The sequence below is a fragment of the Haliotis rubra genome, unplaced genomic scaffold, assembly GCF_003918875.1.
Source record: "Haliotis rubra isolate DU_JTF1 unplaced genomic scaffold, ASM391887v1 Scf501, whole genome shotgun sequence".
In the NCBI taxonomy this organism is placed as follows: Eukaryota; Metazoa; Mollusca; class Gastropoda; order Lepetellida; family Haliotidae; genus Haliotis; species Haliotis rubra.
In genome coordinates, this window is record NW_025767193.1 from 776,918 (window position 1) to 799,372 (window position 22,455).

The 22,455-nt window shown below is 41.8% G+C and overlaps 1 protein-coding gene across 1 annotated transcript in view; it reads right to left on the reverse strand.

Annotated features, from left to right (window-relative positions):
* Nucleotides 1-5,925: 5,925 nt before the first annotated feature.
* Nucleotides 5,926-22,455, reverse strand: part of LOC124291905 (fibroblast growth factor receptor 4-like) — a gene marked incomplete at its 5' end in the record, with an annotated part of 46,193 nt that continues 29,663 nt past the window's right edge. Inside the window, 9 exons of the mRNA XM_046728973.1 lie at nt 5,926-7,895; nt 11,676-11,781; nt 12,640-12,848; nt 13,131-13,253; nt 15,691-15,899; nt 16,738-16,848; nt 18,338-18,569; nt 19,944-20,059; nt 21,066-21,131. Of these exons, the coding sequence (XP_046584929.1) occupies nt 7,713-7,895; nt 11,676-11,781; nt 12,640-12,848; nt 13,131-13,253; nt 15,691-15,899; nt 16,738-16,848; nt 18,338-18,569; nt 19,944-20,059; nt 21,066-21,131 (1,355 nt within the window). The remainder of the gene's footprint in view (nt 7,896-11,675; nt 11,782-12,639; nt 12,849-13,130; nt 13,254-15,690; nt 15,900-16,737; nt 16,849-18,337; nt 18,570-19,943; nt 20,060-21,065; nt 21,132-22,455) is intronic.

The following is a 22,455-nucleotide window of genomic DNA, read 5'->3' on the forward strand; positions in this document are numbered from 1 at the left end:
AATTGCTAACAGCTGAGGGGATGATGTAAATCCAGCTAGGGCCCATGCAGGAAGCAAATGTACTGTAAGTCCCCATGGTCCCTAGTGTGGTGATCTACCTTCAGTTGTTGGCAATCTATAGCCTGTTTTTATATTGTATTGTCATTTATAGTTCCAATATTTTAGATTTAATTGCTGGTTTTAAATGGATATCTTTGATACACTAGTAGTTTTACTGTTCTTCGTCAACAGGTTTTTTAATGTCCTACTTTATTGATCTATAATATAATTATAAACTGTTCTCGTCACGATATGGCTGAAATATTGCCGATGTGACGATAAATATTAACTCACTCACTCACTCACTCACTCTTACTCCAAGTCCTGTCTGAATAACAAAGACAAAGGATATCCATAACCATATTTAGGAACTGAACTTAAAACAGAACCTATTGCACAACTATTTTAGTCCTTTTCAAGTTGTTTTCACATAGCTGTTTCCTATTGCAGAAATTGACGTCATATATATACCTACTTCCTGGTTTCAGATTACTTATTTAATCAGACCAGTCTCTGTGTGTGCTACAGAAATGGACCAGACGTTGATCAGCTGATCATGTCGGCGTCTGGAATGTGTTTGTTACAAGATTGACATTTAAAACAAAAGTGTTTACTTCAAGATCTTTAGTTAGGGTTGAAAGTTGTTAGCACTTACTCACTCACTCATGGGAGGGGCGTTTGGGTAGCCCCCTGAGAGGGTACATAAGTCCCAAAACTTTCAAAGTAAACTTTAAACTTTTAAACTATGTATTTTTGTTATTTTAAAGTATGGCTAATTTTTCCAACAATCTCCAGAAGCTGAAGGGATGGTGTAAATCCAACTAGGGTCCATGCAGGTAGCAAAAGCACCATGGTCCCTAGTATGCGGATCTACCTTCAGTTGTTGGCGATCTGTAGCCAGTGTTTTATATTGTATTGTCTTCTTTAATTAAAATGTTTTCGTTGTTTTCAATTATAGGATATTTATAGGATATGTATATAGCACACACATATCCACGCAACTAGTACATGCTCAAGGCGAAATAGTTTTACATGCTATTTTATATTCATATCTGTGATACTCTAGTATTTTACTGTGCATCGTCGGCAGGTTTTCCTCTTCAAAATGTTTTTTGTATAAATTGTTTTCGTCACGATATGGCTGAGACATTGCCGATGTGACGTTAAATATTAACTCACTCAGTCACGGTTAGATAGCCTAGTGGATTTCGCTCGTCAAGCTGAAGACCTGGGTTCGATTCGCCACATGGGTACAATGTGTGAAGTCCATTTCTGGTGTCCCCCGCTGTGATATTGCTAGAATATTGCTAAAAGCGGCGTAAAACTGAACTCACTCACTGTTCATAGGAAGTATGCAGCTATATTGAAAATTTTCCTCCCTTAGGAGAATGCCCTTAATTGTTTCTGCCGTTGCCTTCGCAGATGCGAGTATAATAATGTTTGACATTGGCGTGATAAATATGAGCCTACTGACATGAGTTTGACTTCTAGATAAATGTTTAGCAATTACATGCAAATACAAATATTTTCAGCCATACGTTTTAGACATTTTCAGCAACACAGTCAAGTTAAAGACTGTCACCACAGTGACTGCCCACCAATACCAATCCTTGATTAAAAGAAACACTGGTCTTTATTCTCGTGACGGAACCTTCGCTATAGCATTGACGAAATTGTTCAAACCCTCCGTTGGTTATCATAGTAAACAAATGTTTGCCTTGCAGAGGCCGCCATTATGCAGTCATGGCCCTGGTTAGTGCACCCCCGTGAAGGTTCAGTAACCCATGCTTGTCGTAAGAGGCGACATACGGGATCGGGTGGTCAGGCTCGCTGACTTGGTTGACACATGTCATCGTATTCCAATTGCGTAGATCGATGTTCATGCTGTTGATCACTGGATTGACTGGTCCAGACTCGATTATTTACAGACCGCTGCAATATAGCTGGAATATTGCTGAGAACGTTGTTAAACAACAAACAAATAGTGTAGTGTTCGGGACAGCGAAATCAGGGAACTAGACAGAACATTTTGTGACTGCGTTTACATAGAAACAACAACAACAACAAAAATGTTCGGGTTCATATCAAAAGTCCATTCGTTTAGTAAAATGTTATGATGCATTCCCTTTGCAATACCCAACCTATACCTTTAGGCATACGTTCTGGGTTATTAATGCATTCAGTATGGGTTCTTTAAATATTACAGGGCCACCAAGGTGAAACCGGAAACGCCTTAAATATTTCGTGTCTTGAATCTCCAAGTTTCACTTCTCATCCTGCTTGCTCGAAATCTGTGAACCAATCATCGAAAAAGCAATATGGGATATCCATCGAAAGTTCCAGATTTTATTCACTCGAAATCAGATACCATCATAAATCCAGATGGCACCGCTCCCAGTGCAGATTGACTGAAATGTCCGGATATAATAATCATGGTTTTGAAGTCATTGCCCACTGTATCACGTCTCAAACAATTCCATCCATAAAAGGAATATCCATAGAAACGTGGATCCGGAAACACGAGATTACATGAATCAAAATACAGTGAAGGAATGTTGGTTTTAGATATTTTATATATAAGGCAACAAGCATAAAAACGTCCAACACATACACACTTAGAGACGTTATACGAAAGCAAAACGTGGACCTCCTTCTGCGTTGTACGTTGAAATGTTTATTGTCAATGCCTGGATGTCATCTGATGTATTGCTCTGACATGTGTCCTCGTCGTGTTGGTGATCGTCCTTGCTGGACCACTGGTCCTTTGTATAACGGGCATATTATTTTCCTGTCAGATAGGTCCACAAAAACACTCGACAAACGTGAGCTAACAAACCTGTTGGTTGATATACCTGTAGTATATACAGTTGATATCACATTCCTCCACATGCATCGTTCTGAACTAACAAACCTGTTGGTAGATATATCCTTAGTATATACAGTATATATCACACTTCATCGCTCTGAACTATCAAACCGGTTCGGAGATCTCCTAGAACGTACATACACCTAATCTTACACTCCCTCCACAATCGTTGGTCTGAACTTACAAACCAGTTCGGAGATCTCCTAGAACGTACATACACCTAATCTTACACTCCCTCCACAATCGTTGTTCTGAACTAACAAACTGGTTCGGAGATATCTCAGAACGTATATACACCTAATCTTACACTCCCTCCACAATCGTTGGTCTGAACTAACAAACCAGTTCGGAGATCTCCTCGAACGTACATACACCTAATCTTACACTCCCTCCACAATCGTTGTTCTGAACTAACAAACCGGTTCGGAGATCTCCTAGAACGTACATACACCTAATCTTACACTCCCTCCACAATCGTTGTTCTGAACTAACAAACCAGTTCGGAGATATCTCAGAAAGTATATACACTAAATATTGAACTTCCTCCACACTCGTCGTTCTGAACTAACAAACCGGTTCGGAGATATCTCAGAACGTATATACACCTAATCTTACACTCCCTCCACAATCGTTGGTCTGAACTTACAAACCAGTTCGGAGATCTCCTAGAACGTACATACACCTAATCTTACACTCCCTCCACAATCGTTGTTCTGAACTAACAAACTGGTTCGGAGATATCTCAGAACGTATATACACCTAATCTTACACTCCCTCCACAATCGTTGGTCTGAACTAACAAACCAGTTCGGAGATCTCCTCGAACGTACATACACCTAATCTTACACTCCCTCCACAATCGTTGTTCTGAACTAACAAACCGGTTCGGAGATCTCCTAGAACGTACATACACCTAATCTTACACTCCCTCCACAATCGTTGTTCTGAACTAACAAACCAGTTCGGAGATATCTCAGAAAGTATATACACTAAATATTGAACTTCCTCCACACTCGTCGTTCTGAACTAACAAACCGGTTCGGAGATATCTCAGAACGTATATACACCTAATCTTACACTCCCTCCACAATCGTTGGTCTGAACTTACAAACCAGTTCGGAGATCTCCTAGAACGTACATACACCTAATCTTACACTCCCTCCACAATCGTTGTTCTGAACTAACAAACTGGTTCGGAGATATCTCAGAACGTATATACACCTAATCTTACACTCCCTCCACAATCGTTGGTCTGAACTAACAAACCAGTTCGGAGATCTCCTCGAACGTACATACACCTAATCTTACACTCCCTCCACAATCGTTGTTCTGAACTAACAAACCGGTTCGGAGATCTCCTAGAACGTACATACACCTAATCTTACACTCCCTCCACAATCGTTGTTCTGAACTAACAAACCAGTTCGGAGATATCTCAGAAAGTATATACACTAAATATTGAACTTCCTCCACACTCGTCGTTCTGAAATAACAAACCAGTTCGGAGATATCTCAGAAAGTATATACACTAAATATTGAACTTCCTCCACACTCGTCGTTCTGAAATAACAAACCTGTTCGGAGATATCTCAGAAAGTATATACACTAAATATTGAATTTCCTCCACATTCGTCGTTCTGAAATAACAAACCTGTTCGGAGATATCTCAGAACATATACACACCAAATACTGCACTCCATCCACTCTCATCGCTCTGAACTAACAAAACAATCGGTAGATGCACCAGCATGTGTAATATCATATTTCTTCCGCTCTCATCGATTAATATAAAGAACGCCCTTCTCATTTAAAATGTCCTGAACCAGCTAACAGCTGCAGGCTGGTAGATATTTAAGAACGTATAAGGAGCTCATTTAAATTGTCCTTCAAACTAATCGTAACTCGTCGTAATAAACTGCTGACTGACTGACTGACTATGGTTTTACGCCGTTTTTAGCAATATTGCAGCAATTTGACGGCGGGTAACACCAGAAATGGGCTTCACAAATTGTACCCATGTGGGGAATCGAACCCGGGCCTTCTGCATGACGAGCGAACGCTTTAACCATTAGGCTACCCCATCGCCCCTGTAATAAACTAAAAAGCTGTTGGTAGATAAATCAGTACAAATGAACAGCTTTCCTTTCCATCCACATTCATCGTCCTAAACGCACGCACCAGTTGAAGATATCCCAGTTAGTATGAAGAGCTCTTATAAATGGTCATTCACACTCAATTTCTGGAACTAACAAATCAGTTGGTAGCTATACAACAACGTATAAAGACTTAGAGATAGTACCTTCAGACCCGTCAGTAAATATTCTAGTGCGTATGAGCAGCCTATATTACAATTCCACCACATTCACTGTTCTGAATTAACCAACCCGTTGGTAGATATCAGTACGTATAAACATCTTGTATCACATTTCCTCCACAATCATTGGTGTGAAGTAACCAGCCAATGGGTATATATCCCAGAATGTATGCACATCCAATATTACAGTACGTATATACACCCAATGAAATAATTCATCCAAACTCATCGTTCTCAACTAACTAACCAATTGGCAGATATACAGTGCACGTGACATATGATAACACATTTCTTGCACTCAAAAAACCCAACAACACTGAAATATTTAAGTTGTCCATTGTGCTCGCGGCGAGTACATCTAGCACGTTTCAGGACAGTTCTGTAACCTGAAATCATCTTTTCTACGATCTTTTCAAAATACGTTCCTCCATCGCCGTACTTGCGATCCTACATTGTCGTAGTAAAGAGTGTCGGTTTTTGTGAATTAATGACGAAACCTTAGTGGGAGTAGAGTCTATATGACTTCGGTGAGTTATAAATATCCACAGAAGTCGAATAAGCCCAACTTACTGCATGAGTGAATTAGAAAGTTTAGTTTTAAAACTAAATGGCAGCGGTCTGTAAATAATCGACCAGGCAATCCCGTGATCAACAGCATGAGCATCGTTCTACGCAAATGGGATATGATGACATGCGTCGACCAATCCAGTTAGTCGCCTCTTACGACAAGCATGGGTTGCTGAAGATTAATTATAACCCGGATCTTCACGGGTCCTGACTGCATGAAGTTAAATTTGCATATAGATGTACATTCTTCAGAAGAAATATTGCCATTTGGGTAATGCCACATCAGTGTCCATTGGCAGAGCACTCTCTGGTCATGCAGGAAAAGGGACATGGCTTGATTCGGACCGAGGATACATATAAAGAATACAGAACAAAGCGGCGGTTTGTACATGCCAACACAGAATATTCAAACTTGAAAAGAACTGAAGGGCGGAAAACCTCACGAACCCACTAACGATCCAATTCCTGAACCAGCAGTATAGTCTTGGAAGCGAAGGCCTCTCTGCTTAACACTCTAACGATCCAGTTCCTGAATCAGCAACATGGTTTTGAAGGCGGAGGTCTCTCTGTTTAACACTCCTCAACCAGAAATATGATCTTAAAGCCGAGGTCTCTCTGCTTAAGACACTACCAATACGGTTCCTGAACCAGCAACATAGTCTTAAAGGCGGAAGTCCCTCTGCCAAACACACTACCAATCCAGTTCCTGAACCAGCGACATAGTCATGAAGGCGGAAGTCCTTCTGCAAAACACACTACTAATCCAGTTCCTGAACCAGTGACATAGTCTTAAAGGCGGAAGTCCCTCTGCCAAACACACTACCAATCCAGTTCCTGAATCAGCGACATAGTTTTGAAGGCGGAAGTCCTTCTGCCAAACACACTACTAATCCAGTTCCTGAACCAGTGACATAGTCTTAAAGGCGGAAGTCCCTCTGCCAAACACACTACCAATCCAGCAACTGAACCCGTGACATAGTCATGAAGGCCGAGGTATCCCTGCCAAACATACTACCAATCCAGTTCCTGAACCAGCGACATAGTCATGAAGGCCGAGGTATCTCTGCCAAACACACTACCGATACAGTAACTGAACCAGTGACATAGTCTTGAAGGCGGAAGTCCCTCTGCCAAACACACTACCAATCCAGTTCCTGAACCAGCGACAAGGTCTTGAAGGCGGAGGTATCCCTGCCTAACACACTAACGGTCCAGTTCCTGAACCAGCAACATAGTCTTGAAGGCCGAGGTCTCTTTGCCAAACGCATTACCGATCCAGTAACTAAACCAGCAATATGGTGTTAGAGGCGAAGGTCTCTTTGCCAAACACACCAATGATCCAGTTCCTGAACCAGCAATGCAGCAATATGGTCTTATTGGCGGAGTTTTCTACACACTTGTAGGGTCACGTTAACCTTTCCAAAGTCGGAGAATGCTCACGATTATGAAGTTTGTCCATATGGCTTTTCTCGGTACCAGCTATGTAAAACCTAAATGTCACAAAGGTCACTTATTCTGTGGGTAGAACCTTGTTAAAGGGAGGCCTCTGTCGGAATTCATAGAAGATCAAGACCAATATCATATCACATGTCGAGATGCGTTCGTATAAATCTAAAAAAATAATCTCAATTCAAACTCTCACAAATATGTTCCGCCACATGGAGTACTGTGGAGAAAAGTTTGTACCCATATATACGGAATCGAACCTGGGGATTCGGCGTGACGAAAAATGTTTTTCCCATAAGGCTATTTCAACACCCGTTTTCAGTCGATGTCAGTGTTGTTCCACCTGTCCAAATCTTTATTGGGTCTTTAAGAAAATGTTTCACAACTGGGTCGATGTTTAGATGAGACAACTGTTTCGAAGCGAACCAAAGCAGCGAACCGGTTAACAAATCCAGTTGTGGAACTTGTTGACAGGATACTTCAGGAATAAAAACCAGTTTGCGAACTGGAATAACCGGAAGTTGACGTGTCGCTTGTGTCCACGCTGGTTGTCCTTCCGACAGATGGCTTGGTATTTTCTTGGCGGACGATCGTATCAGCTGATTTCGTCTGCGATGAGTGAATCGTCTCCTGTTTAGGGACACTTTCCAGTGCGAGGTATTCCTGTACGATAAAAGAAAAACTGTCAGCATGGACCAAATTTTACATCTGGAACGTAATCATCATCTGAAGCGGCGGGGTAGCCTAGTGGTTAAAGCGTTCGCTCATCACGCCGAAGACACGGGTTCGATTCCCCACATGGGCTCAATGTGTTGAGCGCACTTCTGGTGTCCCCCGCCGTGATATTACTGAAATATTTCCAAGAACAGCGTAAAACCTTACTTCAAAAATGGCTACAATCTGAGAAGCACATTTCTGGTTACCCCTGACGTGATATTGCTGGAATAGAGCTATATATACTCACTCAATCACTGACTCATCATTGGGTTGGGTATTTGCCACTATTGAACAGCGTTTAAGATAAATCATGGCGTGTGACTTAGTTGGAAGACACGCAACGTGATGAGGATGGACGGTTATAACTTCGGTGGAACTAATACCACTGATTTACATCAAACATAATGCTATAGTTTGGCATGAAATGCATGTGGACCCGGTTTTTTGTAAATATCTCTTCATCCAATGACCCAATCGATCTCAAACTGTGCAAGTGGATGTTTTGTCAGACAACATAATCACATTGTAAATCACCGATTTTATGCATTTGTATTAAAGAATCTGTCTATGTAACTGTCAACAGTAACTGGCAACAGATCCGAATCCTCTTAGACTTCAACACCGCCCAGCTTCTAACGACCAGCCTTGTTCTCTCTAAACTTGATTACTGCAACTCCCTCTATTACAACTTTCCTCAACAGCTCCTTTCACAACTCAAACGGATTCAGAATTCAGCCGCCCGTGTTGTTGCCCGTGCACCACGCTACCAAACTGTGACACCTATCCTCCAAACTCTTCACTGGCTTCCTGTATCAAGCAGAATTCAATACAAACTTCTTCTTCTTACACACAGTTGCATCTATGAAAACATGTTTTCTCAATATCTTAAAAGCCTCATTCATCTCCATGTTCCAAGCCGATTGCTCCGCTCGTCAAACTCCCTACTGCTTACACAGCCTCACGTCAAAACAGCCATGGGATCAAGAGCGTTCTCTGCTGCAGCCCCCTATCTCTGGAACATTCTACCACTCACCCTAAAAGAAATAGAATCTGCTGATGCTTTCAAAACTCATCTGTTCAAACTCTCTTTTCCATAGACATTGTCTACAATCTTTTCTCTTCATAGCGCCATTGAGCAATAACTTTTGGAAATAGGCGCTCTATAAATCAATTATTATTATTATTAAATAAACAGCAGAACGCAGACGGCTTGCAGAGGGAGGGAGCCAATGACCTGTAACAGCGGCAGTGGTGGGTCATAAAGGTCAACGTTCGTCAATGTAGGTCAGCTATGCACGTGACAGGTATGAAGAGGTGTCACAGGTCGTGAATAGGGTAAGGTGGGTGCCAACTGTTAACCATCATACGGAGTTTGTTTCTCTGTGTTGTTCAACATTAACCACAAAACCCATTAGTGAGAATTATTCTGTAGGTTAAAATCTTTAAATTTGTAATGTTAATGTCATATTTTGTTTATGCAGTACCTAAGTGGAAATGCATTTAAAGAACACAGAACGTATATTTACACTAAATCATTATTCGGACAACCTATGGTTAGAACTCAACAACAGTTAAAGCCCCGTTCCCTCGGACACAAGCGCACACAATCATGCACACTTATTGAAGAAAAGATAGAATGAAGACAAAAGTGTTATGTTTTGATGTCGTTCACATTCCAAATTAAGCAATGCATTTCTAATAGCTTTAAGCATATAGATAGTTAATATTTATATTTTCATGATAATTTTATGTGAAATGAGTGTTTCATGTTACACTATAAGTCGTTGGAATTAGTCAGTGCTGTCATTGTTAAAAGAAATTATATTTCTTTGAGCATTTCTGGCTGGATACTATTATTATCTGTAAATAATATAACAGAATTAAACTTCATCAAGTTCACTCAATTCTTCCACAGAGGAGTCATCAGTGTCCAGACGAATGACAACTGGATTAACTGTTTGCTCCTTCAAGCCATCTTTCTCCACCTTCTTGACATGCATGCCAGCGTGCAATGTCAATGTCACATATAGCAGTGTTGACAATGTGCTTGACATCATTCAACTTGATTGATTGATTTTTCCGGGCCACTGTACTTGTAAGGTCTCCCCAGATAAGTTCGATTGGGTTGAGATCACAGTGGTACGGTGGTAATCTCAAGACCTTATGGCCGTGTTGGCGTAGTATGTTGTCAATGTTATATGTGGGTGGAGGTTTGTTAGGTTTAATCAAAGAGTACAACTGTGGTTTAGTGGCCTTAATTGAAAATTGTATATTGTTATTTGTTAGCCATTGCTGCATATCTGACTTCTTTGTATTGGCACCTATTGTTTGGATCTCGAACACTGTGATAGGGAGCATTGTCCATGACAACAAGACTTTTGTAAGGCAGAGCTGGCAACAATTGTTCCTCAACATACTGTGTGAAAACCGTTGAGTTCATTTCTGTATGATAGTCCCTACCATCTGTGCTCTTTGACCGAAATACCAGATCACACCCAGGTAGGAATCCACGGTGGGAACCAGCATGAAGAATGATTAAACGTTCACCTTTGCCTGTTGGTATTTTCCTACCATCACTGGGATCAGTGGGTAGCCACTGTCTGGCAGCAGTATGGTTTGCATTGACCCAGGTCTCATCCAGATATATGGGTTCGAACCCATCCTCTCTTGCCTGCTTAATTTCTCTCAGATACACCTTATTTTCACAATATCAGATCTCTCACACATTTCAAGTTTCTGGTTTGCTACCTTCTTGTACTTGTATCCAAATTTGAGTAGTAGTTTGCTTAGCATAAACCTAGAAACATTAATGTCGTGATCCTCTGCGAGGATGTGTTTTAACTTTCTTGTGGACAGGTGTTCATTTCTAGCAAATAGCCGGCGAATGACATCTCTGATGACCCTGATGTCAAAAGAATCTAACTTTGGATGCCTACCTTTTTGTACAAGGTTTTGTTTATTGGTTGTTGGTTTATTTTTCACAATTTTTAGCACGATGTTCTTTTTCATGCCAAGAGCAAAAGTTGTACGTTTCATGTAATCCGACACGTTATAAATCGGTTTGCCTCGTTTGCTCTCTTTTTAAAAAAAATTCAACACATTTCTTATTAAACGTTTAGCATCATCTGAAGCAGCTTTCATGATGACAGCTAGAAGTAGTCAGTGTGAATGATCCAAACGGTCTATCACTGTGCAGTGCACAGGTAACTATCATGAACTGCACGTGCATTTACCTTTATGACCCAACACTGCCGCTGTTACAGGTCATTGGCTCCCTCCCTCTGCAAGCCGTCTGCGTTCTGCTGTTTATTTTGTTGACAGTTACATAGACAGATTCTTTAATACAAATGCATAAAATCGGTGATTTACAATGTGATTATGTTGTCTGACAAAACATCCACTTGCACAGTTTGAGATCGATTGGGTCATTGGATGAAGAGATATTTACAAAAAAACGGGTTCACATGCATTTCATGCCAAACTATAGCAAGTTGTTAAAATTATATTTCACGCCACTTACAACACGGAAGCACCATAATGAGAGAAGATCGGGAATCAAACCATAGGATCCTGATACGCCGAGGGGACGTAACTCGTTCAGCAAAATGCCGGACTATTGGTATACAACCTGGAGCTCTATCAATACTGTAATCTCACACGCAGCTACTTAGACAACTGGATACATTTCGCCATGGAAACATCATACCCGTGAAGAACAAGACGTACCCGTTCTGCAACTCCCAGAAGCAGCTGGTCGAGAATCTCTGTCAGTCTGTGGAATGGCGGCCTCTGTCTGGGATCTTCGTTCCAGCAAGCGCTTATAATTCCATACCTGAAGCAAACATTTTTCGCTGTTAAAACTACGTCCGTTTGCATACGAGTTTATGTTAAGAGACATTACCTTGACCATAGTTTGCTGGGATCGTTGGGATGTTAAAGTTGTAATACGATAATAAAGTTTAAATCATCATATTTAGCTACAATGTTCCCTGGTAGTTTGCCGCCATTCCTAAGATTCCAGGGAGAAATAAACCCAGACATGATGAACCCTGAATGTCTATCAAAGCCCATATATGATGCTTATCCATAAGGCTGCGGCGGGGACAAAATACCGTTGGCACTTACAGTTTATCAGGACAGTAAGGGAGCTGGGCCACGCGGTAGCCTGTACTTACAGTTTATAAGGACAGTTTGGGGGCTGGGCAACGCAGTAGACTGTACTTACAGTTTGTCAGGACAGTTAGGGGGCTGGGCCACGCGGTAGCCTGTACTTACAGTTTATAAGGACAGTTTGGGGGCTGGGCCACGCAGTAGACTGTACTTACAGTTTGTCAGGACAGTTAGGGGGCTGGGCCACGCGGTAGCCTGTACTTACAGTTTGTCAGGACAGTTAGGGGTCTTGGTCATGCGGTAGCCTGTACTTACAGTTTGTCAGGACAGTTAGGGGTCTGGGCCACGCGGTAGCCTGTACTTACAGTTTATCAGGACAGTAAGGGAGCTGGGCCACGCGGTAGCCTGTACTTACAGTTTGTCAGGACAGTTAGGGGTCTGGGCAGTTAGGGGCTGGGCCACGCGGTAGCCTGTACTTACAGTTTGTCAGGACAGTTGGGGGTCTGGGCCATGCGGTAGCCTGTACTTACAGTTTGTCAGGACAGTTAGGGGTCTGGGCCACGCGGTAGCCTGTACTTACAGTTTGTCAGGACAGTTGGGGGGCTGGGCCATGCGGTAGCCTGTCCTGTGGAGCTCCGACAGATGGTCAGCAGGCACTCCGGGGTAGGGGCTCCCTCCCAGGGTGGCGATCTCCCACAGGACGACGCCAAATGACCACACGTCGCTCTTGGTGCTGTACTGACCCCACAATAACGCCTCCGGACTGAGCCACTTGTAGGGGAGACGGCCCTGTGCAGAACAGAGGGAGGATGTTGACACTGAGTGCATCAGAGTGGAGTACGACGTGTTCCAGTCTTTCAGAGTAAATGAGTATGATATCACGCCCATGTTGAAAACATTATAGCAATATCACGGCAGGGGACACCAGAAATGGGCTTCACACGTTGTACCCATGTAGGGAATCGAACCCGTGGTCTTCAGCGTGACGAGCGAACACTTAAAGCACTGGGCTACTCCACTAGTATGTTCACTACAGTCTTATGTCATTATCACCATCATAATTGTCCTTACCTTAGATGCTCTGAAGTAGTAGCCATTTTCATACACGTCCCGAGTTAGCCCGAAATCAGAGATCTTTGCGATTGGTCCGGCTGCGATGAGTACATTCCGCGAGGCAAGATCCCGATGCACGCACTGTAGAAGAGAGTGAGTGAGTTAATGAGTTGGTGAGTTGAGTCTTAAGCAACTTTGACGTGACGAGGGTCTTTAACGTTTACAAGTTTTGGTGAAACTCAGTAACACGGTTGTGATCATCGGATCCTTGTCGGCTTGGGGGACGCAACTCTGCATAGCGAATTGTGGTGCTTTGTACACACTTTGTAAATATGCAAAATCAAGATAGTGATAATAATGTGTCCATTTATATAGCGCCAAACTCCACACCAGGTATGCTCATAGCGCTAACAATGAATAGCACAGCACATTATTACCCCGGATAACCCAAGCTGCCTGTTAGACGCTAGAAGGTTATAGTCACATTTCTTATCCCACCGGGTACCCGTTTTCTGCTGGGTGAACTGAGGCAGTTTTGAACAAACTCGCTTGCCTAGTGCAGGACAAAACATTATATAACAGAAAGTCTGTAGTGCTACAGAGAAGTCATAATGAATATAACATGCTTGTTTGGCTTCGTCGTAACCTTTTTCTCGTGTTTTCTCGTTTGTTGTTTAACGCCGCAGTCAGCATATTCCAGCTATATGGCGGCGGTCTGTAAATAATCGAGTCTGGACTAGACAATCCACAGATCAACATCTTGAGCATCGATCCACGCAATTGGGATACCTTCAAAACTTTTGATAATGCGCCTTAAAATACTTATACCTCAATTGAAGAGTCTTCAATTTATATATAAAAATACATGTATGTATGTATGTATGTATGTATGTATGTATGTATGTATGTATGTATGTATGTATGTATGTATGTATGTATGTATGTATGTATGTGATGTATGTATGTATGCATGTATATATATTGCTGTGTGAGTGCGTGTGTGTGTGCATGCGTGCGCATAAACATGATGCTTACTAATCTGGCATAGAGTCAATATTGTAAGTAGTATGTTTGTTTTGAAGAATTTATCAGCTAATACTTAAGACGTGTATACAAACTGGCGAGCTAGACTCTGTTCCGAGCTATAAATCAGATTTGACAAAAAGGAACAAGAAGCACTGTCAGTTATATCCTCTGTAATTATGATTTAAGTAAACAGACATCAATGATACAGAGCTATAATGTTCTGGCAGTGGATATATAGGACCCAGGAGGATAACAAGAGGATATATTGCCAGTTAACAGTCCGTAAACACAATGTGGTTCAAATAAAAGCCTCTCAGTTGGCAGTATTGATCTTGACGTTTTAATTAGTGTTTTGTGTCTACATGAGACATTGTCTGAGTAATTAAGGCTGTCACTAAGAGCTACACTGATATATCTGATAACGGTTGATTGAACAGACAGACTGGACTTTTGTGTGAGGCATGCTCTTCAGATAAACTTGTTGAGAACCCAAGAGTCCCCGTATCCACGTTTAAGTGAGTGAGTGTGTGAGTGTGAGTGAGTGAGTGAGTGAGTGAGTGAGTGAGTGAGTGAGTGAGTGAGTACTGCTTTACGCCGCTTTCATCAATATTCCAGCACTATCACGACCGGGGTTAATTAGTCCCCGTATCCACGCCTTGAGTGAGAGTGAGTGAGTGAGTGAGTGAGTGAGTGAGTGAGTGAGTGAGAGTGAGTGAGTGAGTGAGTGAGTGAGTGATATTCCAGCACTATCAGTGAGTGACCGCTTTCATCAATATTCCAGCACTATCACGACCGGGACATCTGACATGGGTTTCACACATTGTACCCATGTGGGGAATCGAACCCGGATCTTCGGCGTGACGAGCGAATGCTTTAACCACTAGGCTACCCCACTAGAACTGTAATTTTTACACTCTATAACATGGGTGAATCGGTTTTATTGTGACCCGACTGATTAGTTTGCTTCTTGTGTTTTTAGCAACTGGTTTGTCTGGTCCAAATTTGATTATTGACCTTTGTATGCGTCTGTGACCTTTGCGATCGGTCCGACAGGAAACGATAACCTTTACGCGAACACCATCTATCATCAGAATCAACGTGAACACCATTTATCATCAGTATCATCATGAAAACATACCGATGGTATTGAAAGCATTTTATAATGTTTTGTTTTTTTGTTTTTTTGTTGTTGTTTAAACCCGCACCAGAGCTAGCTTTGTAGAATCCCAATGGACATTCTCAAGACGGAAGACGCATAACGGGTGTTTATAGGTTCTCACAATAAATAGTGATTTTGGTTCGTTGGCTTGTTGTTTAACGTCGCACTCAGCAATATTCCAGCTACATGGCGACGGTCTGTTAATAATCAAGTCTGAACCAGACAATTCAGTGATCAACAGCATGAGCATCGATCTACGCAATTGGAATAAGATGTGTCAACCAAGTTAGCGAGCCCGACAACGCCTCTTAAGACAAGCGTGGGTTGCCGTAGACCATTTCTAACCAAGATCTTCACGGGTGTAATTTCTTATGTGAACTGACAAGTAGTTACCTTGAGGGATTCTAGATGTGCCATTCCTCTGGCGATCTGCCAAGCAAACAACATCAGCTCGGTCTCCTCCGTGATTTGGCGAGACTTCTCCTCGGCAATAGCGCCATCTGCACTCACACTAACGTAGTTCTCCAACTTGGCCGACTTCTCCTTCAGATATGACAATAAGTTGCCCATCTCAGCGTACTCCATAAGTATCGCCATTTGACCTTCAAATAACAAGAAATGGGATACTTTCTTTTTTAAGGTAGAACAAAACTAAGTTCACATAAATAGACCAGGATTGAAATATTGTGTCTTGACCAGTTCAACAAAATAAGAATCAGTTAAATCAAGAAAACCAAAAGGTTAAGGACACAACAGGAGGATCATATAAAGGATATTTCTTGTGATGATCGCGCAAAAACTGTTTCTGAAGCAAATTGAGGAACATTTACTCAATGCTTCTTAAAGTAAAGGGGCAATGGGATAGCCAAGTGGTTAAAGCGTTCGTTCGTTCAGAGCCGGGTTCGATTCTCCACACGGGTACAATGTGAAACCCGTTTCTTATGTTCCCCGCAGTGAAATTGCTTGAACATTGCTAAAAGCGGCGTAAAACCATACTCACTCATTCTGAAAGTAAATGTAAACTACCGGGCAAAAGAAGGTATGCACGTGAAAATTGGGTTTTGACCACACAGTATCTACATCACTGCAAACATTAGCTCCAAAACACAGCTATGATATCAAAAACACCTTCATCTTATATCCATTTCTTGTTTTTTTTAATCTTAGCCATCAACGAGTGGGTGGATGGTTTCTTTTACCAGGCAGTTTAAATATTTACACCATCGTAACGCATGGACATCGAACTATACTCGGTAACAAGGAAGTCATGGCGATTCATAGATTAGAAACTGAACATAATATAAAGCAAATAATTTCAAAATAATAGAGCCTGCTTACAGCATGGCAGTAAGGATATCACTTTTAATTAACAAGTTTGAAAATCATTGGAAAGGATGACAAGTGTAATTTGAGCCGGGTTTAAACATATTCTATAACAACCATTAAGACTGCACGATCCCACGAGACCAATGATGTTTGTGTGGTTGCCAAGGAGACGCATTTGGTCCAGTTCTGTCTTGAATGCTTGTCTTTCCTCGTCCGACGCGCTATCTACAAACAGATAAATTGATTAATTGATGTTATTCTATCTGTCCTGCTTGATGGATACATTATTTAATAAACAATCGGCGTGGTGGGGTAGCCTAGTGGGTAGCGTGTCATGCGTCCGTGATATTGCTGGAATAGTGCTAAAATGGGCGTAAACTCACACTCGCTCATAATCAATCTAAAGTTATAGGTTTTCTCAGTTCTACTTGAGCAAAATGTATACGAGTTCAGTTGCAGTGGTTTTTCAGTGTTGCGTCCCTTTGTCCTTTCAGGATCCGCTTATCATGGATTCGGCCATGAACTTGGTTTGCACCGAACCTTAAAAGGTCTATGACACTCACATGTATATACGTGTCGTTCTCTTATCACATACGCATACACGCACACATGTACGTTTTACGTTTTGTGTACCTGTAACCACTGTGAAATCCGACAGCGAGTTTATGATTAGCAATATTTTAATTGAACTACTTTAGGTTGTGTTTAATGATTTTCAGCGTGCATCAGATACTTCACCAACCAAGCATGTTGAAGCAGGTAGATGATGGAAAAGGACTTATCAAACTCTTCTACTGGTTAGTCTGAAGGGAAATATCTTTCTCTGACACGTAAATTACTGCAACTAATTACACAAATACCTCTACAATGATCAATACCATTGATCTAAATGCACCTTTTAGTATAGCACATAATTAAAGTGGGCGATATTGCTGGAATGGCTTAAGTGGAGATTGAGACAGGAATAAATACTGACACGAGTTGTATTATTGAGCCGTATACGTGATGGAAATGTCAAAACAGTTTCAAGTGTTATCAAATTGAAATACGATTCTTACATACCAATTAACCTTTCAAATCCACGTTTTCGGCCTTAACTGCCTTAATTGCTCAAACATGGAGGGTTTGCTTTATTGAATACTCTTTCTCCTTCTTTAACTTGCTTTTTCAGTGCAACTGTTTATTGAAGTCTGTTCAATATGTTGCACAGAAAATAAAATGTCTGTCTTCAGCTAGTTAATTCAGTAAGAGTATTTTATTAAGTGCATTGTCTCCTTGAAATGATTTCATACTCGTCAAGGTTATGGTGATTCACACTGTGTTGGATTACTATGATATATTAAGGTATCTGTTTTGCGCTTTGTTGTCCAAATAACCAAACGGTTGTTATACATTAGATTGACAGATGAAGACCATTGATCTTCAGCAACCCATGATCGAGCGGTCAAACTGGCTGACTTGGCTGATGCATGTGAGTGAGTTAAAATTGTCGCATCAGCATAATTTCAACCAAATAGCGATTGACGCATGTCGTATCCAAACTGCGTTGAGCGACGCTCATGGTGTCAACCACTTGATTGTCTGTTCAAAAACTCGATTAGATTCAGGCAATCATCACCTAGCTGGACAATTGCATTGTCCAACGTTAAACAAACAAACAAACAAACAAATAAAGGAACAAACATAAGTTAATGTATGTTTGTAAGAAACTGACCCTTGAGGCGTTTGATCGCTACACGCAATGGACGATTGTCTGTTATCCCGGTACCGTACGCGAAGCCCTCGTGCACGTTTCCAAATGCCCCTCTTCCAAGAAGACGTCCAATTTTTATCCGCTTTACGGTAATATGAGTCCATTCGGCATACCTCCCCTCGAAGGAGAAATATTTTCCATCTGGAAATCTACACTCGTCTGGCGAACCGTGTATTATCTTCACTCCCTTTTTCTGAAAGATAAAACACACCCTTCAGGAGAACATTGAGACGAAATCAGGAAACACGGAGTGCTGAAGTTTGGATAGCTGAAAAGTTAAGTCTTGACATTACTTCTCACCAACGCTTATTAAAAATATAAGACTGACTGGGTAAGGTTTTACGGCGCTTTTATCAATATTCTAACAATATCACAGCGGGGATACCAGTTTTGAATGTTGTTTAACACCGTACTCAGCAATAGTCCAGCTATTTGATGGAGGTCAGTAACTAGTCCAGTCTGGATCCTAGTGAGCAACAGCATGGTCTGTCGTCAGAGGCGGTTAACTGGTTCGGGTGGCCATGCTCCCGGGTTCCCAGTTGCACAGATCGATGATAATGATATAGATCACTGGACTGTCTGGTCCAGACTAGGTTATTACAGGAGAGTGGTGTTAAACAACAACCAAACGGAACCTGTCTGACGAAAACACATGCTATCATAGTACATGTACATTCGTAACTACTCGTGTCATTCCGGTGAGCCGGGTGGCGACTCGTACCATTCTCGTGGCCATGTTCACGACTGGGTCTTGTCTAAGCGCAAACGGGCACGGAGATGAATATAGTCTAGGACTATTTCCAAGAAAAGATAACTTTGAATTTCCAAACATGGCTACTCCGAGAAATTTATAATACAACACGAAATACACTGTAAGTAAGTTTGTAATGTCTTTAGCACATATCAGTAACAAGATAATTTTATAATCACGGAAATAATAATGAAAATCGATATTCGCAAAGAAACTATTTGACTCATTTCACATTTTACTACGCGCGATTGGTTTGCCACGATTCTTGGCAATAATGGCGTATTCTTTAGGTGAGGCGAGGTGAGGTGAAATTGGGTTTTACGTCGTGCTTGAGAATATTTCGCTCATATGACGACGTGTACCCCACTCAGACACAGTATACTGACTCCGAGCCGACCAGTCCTTGTTGTACCCATTAGTGCCGAGCGTCAGGTAGGGACCAACAAGTACCATATTTTAACGTCTTTTGGTATGACGCGGTCGGGGATCAAACCCGCGATCTTCCGTTCTCCGGGCGGACACTCAAACCACTGCACCACGGAGGCGGTCTACTCTACAGGTACGAGTCTTGTAGGTCACGGAAAGAGGCGAGTAGTTACGAATGAGTACACGTATTGCATCTGAGTGTCTGGGAATATCAAGGTGGAATTGTTCCCTAGCAATCTGTGATGCAAGCGACTTTTTGGATCAGGTTGGCTCCCCGAGTGTAGCTCACAATATCAACCACTGGTTTGAGTCAAGACTCAGTCATAAAGCCAGAATATAGGAAACAAATCAAATTTGTCAATGTTGAATTGGGTGTTGACGAAGTGTTACCCTTGATGTAAAGAAAAGCTGTGCGTATCTGGACCGGCGACGTCGACAGCAGACAGCGAGGACGATGACGATGCAGGTGGCGGACAAAAAGGAGGCCACGCCCATTGGTACATACACTGAAATATTACGACATGAAAGACATTAAGTGACTGCATTAATGTATAATGATGTGCCGCTAAGGTTTAGGTCTCAGAATTCAGAGATCTATTTGCTAACTTATATTTACTTCATCTGTTATCAGGGAGGAGATAAAATGAGACTTGAGGCGCTGATACTATATAAGCATGAGACGTACGACAGCTTGTTTATATGCAGTTTTCTTACAGCTTGTTCAGCTTGACCTGATCAAGTGAATACTAATGCATTGCGTGACCGTGCCACAACTCGTTCGGTCTATTATTGTCAAGGGGTGCACTTTTGTCAGTTGATTGTCAACATGTCCGAACAACCGAGACAAGGTCGCCGTTTGAATAGAAAAATCATCAGCAATGTCCTAACTTTCTTTAAAAAAGAAGCTACAGATGGTTTAATGTTTCCGATTCGGGCTGTAACGAATCCATGTATGCATGTTTCGCACAAATGCAATCATTAATAACATTCTTTGCTCCCCTATTTAATGAAGTTAACTCGACCAGCCGTTTGTGCCATTTGACCTCCTGGGTCATGCATATGCAGAGTAGCTCAGGTCAAGCTGAACAAGCTGTAGTCGACTATATTTACTTTTCAACCTTTTTCCACCACCAATTTGCGTTATTGCAGGTGAAGTGCGCATGTCTAAGCTGGGGTTCCGCACTGCAATAACCGCTACTTTATGAAGGGTGTCCACAGGTTTGGAAAAGGACTGTTTGTGATTTGTCAGTTCGCACGATCTGTACTTATGTAATTTTAGTTGAAAATGTATTCATAAATGAGTTAGTTGTGACCTTTTTACACGTTCATATTTAATATAACAGTGTTAGCAATATCCCATCAATATCAAGGCAGGGACGCCAGAAAAAGGTTTCACTCACTGTACGTAAGTGGGGAAACAGTGAACAGCGGTTTTCGTGACAAGCTTTTAACCTCGAGGCTACCCCATGATGGCTCTGATTATTGCTATCGGCTCATACAGCGTGGACATACCTTTGGGCAGGATCGAACTTGGCTTAACTTGCACATCTGGCTCTTCGTCCTTCGCAGGCAGGTGCGCTGAAACATAAACTGACGATCAGTACACGTACACAGGTAGCAAATGCTCTTCAAAATGAACGGCTTCAGGTCTATGACCTCAGTGTGTAATTACTGATGTTTTGGTCCAACCCGTGGTTAAAATAATGAGCAGCCATCAACACCGTTACGATGTCACAAAACAAGTCTGGGGACTTCTTTTATGGAGGATGCATGTATAACGCATTAAGCTCTATTCCTACGATTTGATTCCGCATGCGTGTCGAGACGAGTGAGCCGGGAGTAGGACCAGATTCATGTAGGTAATATAACGTTAACAAGACAACAGGGCAAGATACGCTCACGTCTTCGTGAACACCTATCTATCATCACTGTTTAAAAGTGATTTATTAACACATGGACCCGAGATGACCCGGGTTAGAATTGGTCTTCAGGAATCCATGCTAAGAGGTAAATAACGGGATCGGGTGGTCAAGCTCGCTCACTTGGTTGACACATGACATCGTTTCCCAGTTGAGAAGATCGATGCTCATGTAATCGATCACTGGATTGTCTGGTGCAGTGTTGATTATTTAGAGACCGCCGCCAAATAGCTGGACTATTGCTGAGTGCGGCGTGTGGAACACATATTAAAACATGATTGTATAGTTGACGTCGTACACTGGATCCTACATTGGGTCGAGATTTCTTATGAATGGTAATGGTTTCTATCGCTTTCATCTTAATCCGACTGCAAATGTTTACATTGACCTATTCTTTATTATTAGTTCCGAACGGGTTGAAAACAAGTCAACAAACATCTGTCTTACGTAGAACGGGTATACAGTTTATACAGCCTCGAGACCCCAGCTAATATTTAATCCCACCAGCCGACAAACAGCATAACATCCCAATCCAGTTTGATGTTAACACGTCATCAAATGTCAGTCTGTCACAGCGTAACGTCGCGCCGAGACCGACTTCATCATTAAGATGAAGAAAATACGCTGCTCTCACAAACAGACATTCCAGTCTACTGATTAATGAGACATTGGTGCAATGGAGCCTCCTCAACAGCTGACGGTGATGTTTGTTGCAGCCAAGCCGGCGTCCATGTGGGCCATCATGGGTGTAATATCAGTTGTATTAGTTACAGTTATGGTGACATGTGTGAAACTCTCATTTCCATTACATACGTAGACATTTAAATGTCACACGTCCATGCTGCCTTGCTTTAGAACACCAATATGTCTACAGCAAATATTAAATCCCAGCTTTCCTATGAATGACGCAAAGGTGTCTGCCGATACATTCTACATGATATTTAAGAACCCTTCTTCTTAAGAATCATCCACTGGTATTGAAT